Raw genomic sequence first — 10,870 nt, 5'->3', positions numbered from 1 at the left:
ACTTCCTGTGCAGTGTCACTTGAAGTCTGTTGCTGAAGTCCATATACTGTTCATAGAGTTTGAAAGTAAATCAGAGTGATTGTGGTAAAGAAGTTAATTCCTATTGCTAACAAATTTCTTCTGTACCTGATTATGTCAGCTTTCGGGAAATAAAAACTCCTTCAACTTCTGTCAGCATCAGCCTGCAGGAGAAAATCAGCAGTATGTGTATGGCATAAATAAATTTTTAGGGGTATGTTGATCCTTAAGATTGTTACCAGAGAACTTTTCCAGCTGCTGAGAAAAGGTTGAGAGAGTGTTTTAAATGAGAGTGTAAATTTGATATATATGTGCTTCTTGGGTTTCATGGAAGGGTAGTTAGGTCATGTTATTATCTTATGAAACGTATACTGAGATGATACATCTATGAGACACCATACTATGAAAGTACTTGCTGTCTCTTACTTGGTATAAATGGGACTAAAAAAAAATCAAGTTACTTGTGAATTAATTTAATCTTTTCAGACCTCTGAAAAACAGTAGAATAATAATCACGGACCTCGTCCCATTAGTTGTGTTATTCCATTGTTTTTAGTCTTGCAGCACATTATCAAAGTGCTTCAAGGAAATGGTTGATGGAGTGCTGCCATCTCTTGGCTGTGCAAATCACATGTTGCAAAATATCACATATTTTTCTTAAAATGGAAATGCTAAACAGCTTTTCAGTGTTTATATGAAGGGTGATACTCAACATATCTGCAGACATTTTCCATTTAATCTGTCCAGGAAGATTATTAGTGATATTTGAGAGACATTGAGTTGTCCTTCCTATTAAAGATGGAGAGGCTGGGAGCTATTGAGAAAGTGTGAAGAGCACTGCAGTGCTGCTCACACAGCTGGGTGTGTGCTCCTCGTTCTGGAGCTGTGACAAGGAGGCCATGTGTGCAGCCTTGTGGCCCAAGATGGGTAGTGCTGCCATTGCTAGTTGCAGCCCACAGCCCTTGTGCTGAGCTAATGACAGTCTTGGGACTTGTGGAACTGTGCTGGAACTGGAGTTTTGGATCGTTTTGTTATACAGTAGCTGTGTTATCTAACAACCAGTTGTCTGTTGCATGGAATGTTTAAGCTTTTGCTTAGCTTTGTACTATTGCTTGCTAATGCTTACAGGCACATAAATGTCTGTAACCAATAGATAGTAATGAATTATCTGAGAGCCTGTAATAAAACAGAAGGAAGTACAGGCAGAGGATGGATTGAGGCCATGGGAGCGTGGGTGATACCATAGGCACCAGGCCTATGGGCAGTGACCAGTCATCAGGTGATCCAGCTTAACGCCTTCCTGAAACACTAATGCTCCTTTCCAAAATGCCAACCGTGAGATTAGATTCTATGTCTCTCAAAATGCCAATGAGAAGTTAGTCAGAATTTGATTCCCTGTGGAGCTGCTGGTAACTCCAAATGCTCCAGTGCCTCACTGCAGGCATTTCAACATGCAGCTATTCACCCACTGGCAGCTGCTGGCTTCTCTTAGCCTGACTCAGCCTCACAGAGCTGCAGAGCTCTTTTTGATGGTACATTTGTCATGCAAGTTTCCTTGTGAGAACAGTGTGGTAGATAAACATAATGTTGTGTGTTGATTAAATGATTCAGCATGAATTTTAACAGCATGAATCCAATGGAGGGAAGTTATACAGCCTCTATGTGTGCCAATTCCATATACACTGTATTATGAATTATCCTGCTGGTTATTATCTTCTACAGTGCAAATTGAAGTTGGCTATTTATCCATTCACAAAACACCCAGAAAAATCTGATAATTAGTAGTGCTATTCCTTCAGTTAATGATAGGCATCTTTAAACGCTGAAGTTTAAGTTATTTCCTTCCATCTGTACATCTTCAGATCATACCAGAGAAACGTTGAGTACATTTTCGTTAGTCCTTTGATAGTTCATACATCCTGCTTGGTAGGCTACTATCTGTCCTCTTGTCAGTGGCACTGTGGAGTTTTCCATCTTTCAGTTGTATTCAGATACAGCAATTAGATTCTATGTCTCTCAAGCCTTTGGAAGCTTTCAGTGATAGCCTGAAAAGTGTTCATCTCTGAGATCCACCTACTAAAACTTTCTTGTTGTCACATCTAATGCTTTCAGTGATGATTCCTTTTGGAACAGTTCTAGTTTTGGAAAGGTGTGAAATGTCAGCTTGATTAATGTGGCTATGTGCAAGTCAACAGTGTTTGTATGAAATCTTGTTACTTCTAAATTATAAACATGACTGTCATACTGTTGTAGGGATGAATGGTGGGAATATACCTCCAACACTCCATTTGGGGAAGATGGTGTCTCTAATTAGTAAGGAAATGGCATGGCTGCTGTATCCTAGAGACGAGGTATGTGCATGGGCCTAGTCAGAAGAAACAAAGAAAAAACACTTTCTTAATTAACCTTTAGTTTATTTTTCTTAGTTCATCTTTCTTTACTCAATTGTTTATAGAAGGTGACAGCAGTGGCAGGAGAGGAAATAATTAAATGAGATTTTTGTTAATCCTTGTGCTCTGTCTGAAATGCTGCTGCAGCCTACAAAAAATTTGCATACTCTGCTCTTTCAGCATTTGCAGATCTCCCATGTTGCTCCTTCAGAGATAAATAGTCTCACTAATCGGTTGATTCAGTTTCGGATAACATCATCCTTACCAAACACCTTGTTAAGTGGGTGAGAATGAATTAAAGATTGCAAAACTCTTTGTGTGTGTGTGTGAGAGAGAGAGAGATTGAGAGAGGAACCCGTATTCATGGAGGATCTCGAAACATTTTCATCAGACTTAAAATTCAAAATGACTCTGGTGCTCTTGAAAATACTGCCCAAGGACACATTTTGTAAAACTTTGAAAAAATGGTTTGTTCTTACCAGAGCTATAACCTGAATATGAGAGGAGTCATAGTTGTACATAAAAATCCTTTTTCCTTCCTGTCCACTTCAGCAACACTGCAGGAAAACAAGATGCAAACCAAACAAACAACAATAAAAGAAAACAACCTCCAGCAGTTGAAAGAACTTGAAAGGGTGGAAGGGACTTAGAAATTCTTATCAGCTAGAAAGGTCAGGATACTGTTTCTGCATTGTTGCTCTTCTGTATAACCAGTTGGGATAGAACACTGGAAACAGAGGTAGAAAACTAAAGTGTTATCTTTATTCCTCCTTTTGGAAATCCTTTAAGCCCAAGTTCCCTTCCAAAATGAGAAACGTTTCCTGCTTTGCCACTGTCAAACACAGTGAAACTCTTCTCTGGGTATCAGAATTTTGCATGCTTTTTTTGAGCATTGTTTCTGACCAAGAAGCATTTTGGAGGTAGGACAGACATGTCTGCCATATGTTAGTGAAACATCACAGCACTGGGCAGAAATGAGATTCCCTGCTGCAAGTAATAACAGGTGAAATGTTATATGCAGTAAGTTGCTGTGACTGAGCTAAAAGGTTGGTAGAAATCAGGGAGCAGTTTTTCTCACTTTAGGGCTCATTTTGTATGCACTGAAGTTCATGAGCTGTATGTTAATTTTGAAGGGTATCTTGCAATACTTATAGGATAACAAGACAAATATCTGCAGTGCTGACTACATGACCTCTCAGGGAAGTGTTATTTACCCACTTCCACTCCGACAGGTGAGTTGTAATTCTCATGCCTACTTTGCTGTCTTAACTGCAGTTAATGTGCTCCTGAAGAGCATATTGTTTCTTCTTAAACTGTCCACCTCTATATGAGGACTGTTCTCGTGCTCCCTTGACCTGCATGACACTTGGAAAATGCCTTACCTTAAAAATATGTTTACTAATTTAACCAAGAGTGCACACAAATTATCCTTGTTTTCACTTCAGAAATAAAACTCTTTGCTTATGATTCTTCTTTTTGCTGGTCATAATTTTTTTTTGTAAGTCAGGGGCCTTTTGAGAACACTGCACGTGAGTAGGTAACTGATATTATGATTAGAAGAACAAAACATAACTTGGACATGACAGCGATGCTATATATACAGAGCATTGCTGGTAAGGATATGCTTCCTTCTCTAAGCCCTGAAGTTTTGGAGGGTCACAATGAGAGGACAAATGTTCCTTCAAGAAAGTAGTCGTCAGCTGCAAAGTCTGCTGTTTATTGGGAAATCGCTGTTTTGTTTTTTGTATTTGTGCTAGTAATGAACCCTGTCAGTACTCATCCACAAATCTAACTTTAAGTGCAACTGTCTTTGATCGATTGCACTGCAAGGAGGCTGCTTGTAATTCCCTCTTTGTTCCAGTTTACATACTAGACCATCTCTTGGTCACATTATTTTTATTTTGAAGTGAGTCTATAATAGATAATCTCATATTTATAGAAATGATTTTATTTCCAGCCTCTCAAGACAAATTTAATTAATATTTATACTTTATTCAAATGAAAATGATATCTATTTTTACACATTTGACCTTGTATCAGATAGCAATCCTTTCCCTGCTGTACAAGTCTGGTATGTTTTCAATAAACTCTTCTTTACTGATGTAGACACTGGCAGCAAGTTTTACAAGCTTTTGTTTTATTTTCCACTCCTCTTATGTGTTCATACTCAAAATCATTTCAAACAGTTGGCTATGAACTATCTTTATTATCCTGATCCATATGACAGTGAAATTATACAAACAATATTTACTGCACTGAAAAGCTTGAATAGCATCCAGTGGTGGATCAGCTTCTCTGGTAATAATTCCTGAAGAGAAATGGATTACCTTTTTCATAGCTTAAGAAAAAAGCTTAATATTGATTGAGAAATTCACACAGTCTTTTTTTTTTTTTTTAACATATTCAGTCGAAGAAAATAAAGGCACATGTAGGTCAGTTTTAAGAAAAAAGTATAAATAATATGAATATTTCTGGTTAGTTTGATTTTTGTGATATATTGAAACATTTAAACTTCAACATCGCTTGGCCACATTTTTTTTTGTTACAGAGATTGATGCGTTACACGTTCTCGGTGTTCTATAACACAATCCATCAACTTATCAAGCTGTTCTAGAGGAACAAACTGTGGCATAAAATTAAAGCACCAGAGAGACAGTACTTAAATTTTTGCCATATGTGTGCTACATCTTCATGTTCTGGAAGTAAGCTGAGTAAATCTCTGTTTTTATACTACATTTAAGGAAAGAATAGTATTATTTACAAAGCAGTGTGCTGTATTTATTCCAACATTGTTCTTTGCAAGTCTGTTCTTATGAAATAGAGTGAGTCTTAGGCTATGGATCCGTAGGCTGGAACATGATCATGTGGCTCTTGGGAAGGCAGGCTGCTATCTTCCTACCCTTTTCAACAAAGGTTACATAAAACAAGTAACAGTAATCAGCAACCAACATCTGAAGTCTTCTTTGTCATTTCCCAGAGAATATAAATACATTTTACACAAGAAAGGAGAAAATAAAACCCTGAGCTAAATTGTGAAATATGACATGAAGGTAGTAAATTTTATTAGCAACTGAATTTTTAAACTTAATACTAGAAATTTCTATACATGCATGTCTGCATTACCAGCCCATTGCAAACACTCCTACAGCACAAGTTATTTCTGGGCATAACATAGAGCTTTGCCCAGGAGAAAATGCAAAAAAAAAAAAAAGTGAGTCTTAATGCAGACAAACCATGAAGGATCCAGCCTGGATTTGTGGAATGATCTATTGATGAACTGAGAAACCAACGTACAGTCTGTTTTTTCTCATGTCACTTGCACCATGGGGGAGATGAAAACAAACACCAAGAAGTTGTACAGTGATGGCTGCCACAGCCTACTTTTTAAAAAAGCTTGTCAGCTCTTCGTGCCTGAATAATAATTCAAGCAGAATGAATGGGTACACAAGTTCTAATGCAATGTAACACCCACTTGAAATTTTAAAGCTCCTTTTCTACAATGCTGAAAATAATGAGAATTTAACCAGAATCTCCTGACAGTATGGTGCACAACTGTACAGCTACAAATGAAAGGTACTCACTTACACATTCTTGAGAAGAAAATCTGCTGGATACTTTGCAGGTACCCATTTTTTTCTTGACTTGTGAAGAGCAGACACAAACATTTTGAAGAGCAATGAAATTATGCCTTCACAATGAAGCAGCTTACGTGTTCCTTTAATTTGAGAAGCTTGCAGAACAGAGTCATGAAGAAATTATACGTACTGTACATTTTAGTATAATTTAACTAAAAAAACAATTATCCTCATGCAGCCCATTCAGAGGCGATAACAAAGTGACTAGTATACCTTCCAAGTAAAAGTGAATAGCAAGGAGTCAGGAGGAGCTTCCATCCTTGCAGCAACTAGTGGTACTTGTTGGACTGTTCCATATTACAAAGAAGTGAAACTATGGCTTATTGCAAAAGTGAAGAGGGTGAAGTATTATCAAGAAAAATCACTCATTTGGCTGCAGAAACTTTCTTGCCTAGGGGTTTTTAAGAATCTGGATTGAGGACACTGTCACCAGAGCACATATGTTCTTTCTGTGGTAGAATTTAGAATATTTATTTATTTATTTATTTATTTATTCAAGCTAAAAGGCTAACAGTGTAATTCACCTTTCATGGGGTGAGCAGGCTGACATGCATTGGTTTTCAACTATAATTAATCAACTATAATTTTTGTGTAAGGACTGTATAAAAAGATGTGACGCCTATTGATAAAGTGATTCATAACATTGCGAGCTAGTAGACTGAAAACATAATTAGGCTATTTTGTAATTATGACTTTCTGAGTGTGCTATTGCTTTATGTTCCCATGACTGAGAGACAAAAAAGGCTGTTTTCACAGTGTGATCCAGAACTCCCTCAGATGTGCTCTGCTCTGCTATGTAGCCCATGGCTGGGTAGCTGATCTATGTTGACTGTTGTACTGTCATATAACAAGAGCATAGCTTAACACTTGCTCACCTAAAACTGAATTCTCCAAAAGGTACCATACAGAGTCACCCAAGTGATGTCAGCTTGCCGTGACATCACTGTCACGCCCTGGTCCAGGCGTGGTACCAGACAGATTCTGTGAGCTGCTCCCTTAGAAGCACTGCTAGTTTTGTACTCTTGTTCAGGATGAGAGAGCAGAGGCTGATGCTCTGAACGTATGCAGCTATAGCAAAAATGCTAAGTCACAGCCTGAAGCCTGATTGAGCACCTGGTGTGAAGGCGGGGCCAACCCAGGGGAGCTCAGGTGCATGCAATGTACCTAAGTGACCATAAGAGCAGGAGCCAGGATCCACCCCTTCCCAAACCTCGTTGAAGGGCTGGCAGTGCAGGCAAGGGGATCTTGCTGGAGATGGTGTGCACATGAGGTCTTTCATAGGTAAGTGGATTCTTTCCTTTCTCTGCCCATGGCTGTTGCATTTGAGCAAGTTCTTACTTGCTGTAGCTTAGGACCTTGCGACTCTGCTATCATTACTGCATTTTCTATCGTATTACAGCAGTAAAGAAAGGGAAAACATAAGGTTGCAGCTTTGGTTTGGAGAGAATGGAAAGATATAATCAGGGTCTTGAATTGGGAGAACTGAGATTGTGCTCAGACTTGTGCCTGTGGTTCTGGGATGGAAATATGTCTCTATATGTATCAGACCATATGCCCCATGCATAATAAGCCTCATGCTTCTGAGAAGTGACAAAAGTAATGCAGATACAGAATAAATCTGCTGCTTTGCAGTGTCTTTATCAAACTGTATTTTTATACACTGGTTTCTAAGTACACTTCAATTATTATAACTGGAGAGACTTACGTAAGAGGAAATACAAATTCCAAACAATGGAAAAATGTTTTAGTGCATGTTTGTGATCTCCTCTAACACATTATGGTATGTGACAGTTCCAATGGACCACTGATGGATAATGTAGCAATGGTGCTGAGGTAGATCAGGGCAAACCCTGCCAGGTCTGTCTGGCAGCAGACTGCACTGCTCTGTCACAGCTCTGTCAGGAATTGAGTAAATTCATGCATATCCCTCCTGCTCAGAGCTGGAGAACTGCTAATTGTCTTAAGTAGAAGCTTAGGAACAGAGAGGAACACTTAATCTTCTAACAGGTCTAAATCTTATTTACCGTTCTGCTACAAGCTCTTTAATAAGGGGGGAAAAAAAAAAATCCCTAGCAAGAAAAGGCTGTAATCTTCTGTTCTGAGCCCCAGCCAGATCCCCGGTTAGGTTAAATGCCACCTTGAAACTCCCTCACAAGGCACTGCTTGTGATGCGAAGCTGCTTGTTGCAGCTGACAAGCGGTGGTCAGGATCCATCCTCCGTACAAATTAACGCGAAGCACTTCCCTGTCCATCCCGGTGCAGTAAGTGCAGGAAGCAATTTGTCTCGCAGCGTGCAGAAGCGGAGCGCGACCAGCGCTCCCTTCCTGTAGCGAAGCGGCCTCGAGGAACCGCGCGGAGCGAGGGCGGGAGAGCCGGCAGAGGGCAGCGCTGAGGGGAGGCGGCGGGATGCTGCGGGTGGAGGGGCACCGAACGCACAGCGCCGTGCTGGAGCTGTGAACCCGTGATGGCACGGAGATGTCCGAGCAAAAAGGCCCTAAAAGTCTCTGAAAGTGACCAAGTGCTGCCTTTGAACTGTGACCCCGTGTTTGTGTGGCTATAACTCTGTACAGCCAAGAGAGAATTGCACAAAATAAGCAGAAGGAGGTAAGCAAAACACTTTCCGAGGGGCAAAAAAAACCCCCCACAACACTCTAAACAAGTGACTAGCTTGCAAAAACACTTGTTCACGGTGTGCTGTGGTCGGAGCGTGCCGCTGGTTCGGCAGCAGCTGATAGCTCCCACCTGTGGGCTGCTGGAGGAGGGTTAATCCTGTGCCTGGTTCGCTGAGAGCAGCAGGGGGAAGCTGGCTTCCTTACAAATCAGGAAGGTGTTAAAGGGTGACCTTCATGGGAATGCTTGATGATTTCCCTTAGGCTTGTTTTGTTTGATGCTTACTGAATGGAGTAACACTTTGTGGAAGCTACAGCTTTAAAAGGAGCTATAAAGTGTGCATGCTGCTGTGGTTTCTGCAATTGTAGGGCTGAAATAAAATCCTGTACAACGTTCAGCAGGGATAGAGCAGCTTCAGTATCATTTGTGAAAATGTAGATCCAGATTAGGGTTAGGAGCAGGGCAGTGATATTTAAGATGAACATGAAGGCTATAGCTTAATGTGAGTCAATGTGGTGTTCTTCCAAGTCTTGGAAGGCTGGAGGGTCTGGGAAAAGGACACGCTTCCACTTATACTCTGAAACCAATTTGGGATCTTCCTTAGAACTTAAATCCAAGAGTGAATGTGGATCCTATGAGTTCCCTAGGTGCCCATACAATCCACTACCTGTCATTCAGATTAAAACCTCATGTTTTATGTAATGCCTAGAAAGTTTTAACTTCCCAGTAGTTTACATTGTCGTCTTTTCCAGGCACAGGTAGAAGATTTTTTTTTTTTAAATTCTGTTGCCTTTTATTAGCTTCTATACATCACTTCTATATATCATGCTAACTATGAGTATGTGAGCAGAATTTGTTGTGGGTACTTACGTCACAAGTTGTTTCATAGCTTGTGTAGTATGGAATTAAAATATGAAGGTACAATCATAAGATGCTTAAAGTTGTTTGTTGAGCATCTTCAGTATCAAAATAATTCAGTATCACCACCTTTATGGGGTGCTGATAAGATAAACAGCAATTTTCTGCGTTTGTGACTGTAGGGACTCAGCAATGAGACAGCACTTCCCTGGTACTGCACAAGGCAACCCAAAGGCCAGATGGAAAGGCAGGGAGGAGGTCTGCAAACTCCTGGATGACAAAGCTATCTTTTCATAATAATCACCATAATCTTTTCTAAAAAAGGAAGACTGGGCATCGTTAAATAGCATCAAAAGCTGTATGATTTCAAGCTGCTTTCTTGGCAGTGCTCAGCCTTAGCATTTCAGTGATGGTAGTTACTGACTGCACCCTGAGAAGTCCGTGTGGTGCTTACAGATGAATTTGTGGAAGTGAGGTCAAGGTAGCACTTGAAAATCTTTATTCTAATCACTGAATCTGTATGTAATTAAAAATTGCATGATTAATCTTTGATAAAGTCATAGCAGTGTAATTTGCACTACTTCTTATTAAGAGAACAAGGAGGCTTCCTCTTCCAGACTACAGAGCAAAGATTTCTTATGATCTGTTTCCTCTCTGCTGGTACTTTTTGCTACTTCTGGCCAGTTTTGCCTATTCAGTTTGAAGATCTTATTGCACTTCTCACAGGGATTAGTCTATTTTCTGTAAAAGGATGGAGATTTATCAGATATTTGCTTGTCCAATTTAGATGGTAGATACAGGTAGCTCGGTTTAATGAAGGGGCCTTCTTCAGAAGTCTTTGAGAAAAACATGTTCTGAACAGGGAGTTTCTATTAATAATGAATGGGAGAATGCCATATTTACATAAATCTGTGTGGTGAAAATCAGTCTCTTTGCATGGGGGCAAACCAATTGTAAAGGTTATGATAAATTAGTCTCATTGTAGACCTTTGCACAGGTGGGAAGACTGTTCTGACAAGTGAGTTTTATGAGAAGTGAACAAAGCATGACTTGAGTCACATACTGCCTTGTCCACTTGCCTGTGTAGGTGTGTGTGTGTGTGCTGAGTCACAAGGGCTGGGAAGCATTTTGCCTCCTCAAGAGCAGCAAGCCTTACCTACCACCCAGCAAATTTAAAAGTAGGTTGCCTACTCTAACTCTGGTACACCTGTTCTAACTGCTCCATAATGAGCAGTAACGTTTTTGGGACAAGTCCTCTGACATTGGCATGCCAAGCAGCATTCTCTGTATTCACCCTGTCTGGTGCTGCTGAGCTTGTCACCTAATGGTGTGCAGCACTCTGCATGACACTGTTCCCTC

The 10,870-nt window shown here is 40.1% G+C and overlaps 1 protein-coding gene across 14 annotated transcripts in view; it reads left to right on the top strand.

Moving 5' to 3' along the window:
- The first annotated feature begins 7,015 nt into the window (after nucleotides 1–7,015).
- LOC116227292 (uncharacterized) overlaps nucleotides 7,016–10,870 on the top strand; it is a 77,384-nt gene continuing 73,529 nt past the window's right edge. For all 14 annotated transcript variants that reach the window (XR_016468124.1, XR_016468122.1, XR_016468116.1 and 11 more), the window contains exon 1: nucleotides 7,016–7,324. Coding sequence is in view for 4 of the 14 variants with exons in the window: in XM_090143554.1 (XP_089999680.1) it covers nucleotides 7,309–7,324 (16 nt within the window). In the remaining 10 variants the exon portion in view is untranslated. The remainder of the gene's footprint in view (nucleotides 7,325–10,870) is intronic.

This window comes from Phasianus colchicus, chromosome 7 (assembly GCF_987193195.1).
Source record: "Phasianus colchicus chromosome 7, bPhaCol1.hap1.1, whole genome shotgun sequence".
Classification (NCBI taxonomy): domain Eukaryota; kingdom Metazoa; phylum Chordata; class Aves; order Galliformes; family Phasianidae; genus Phasianus; species Phasianus colchicus.
The sequence above is the reverse complement of the archived record's forward strand: the minus strand, read 5'-3'. Positions and strand labels throughout refer to the sequence as shown.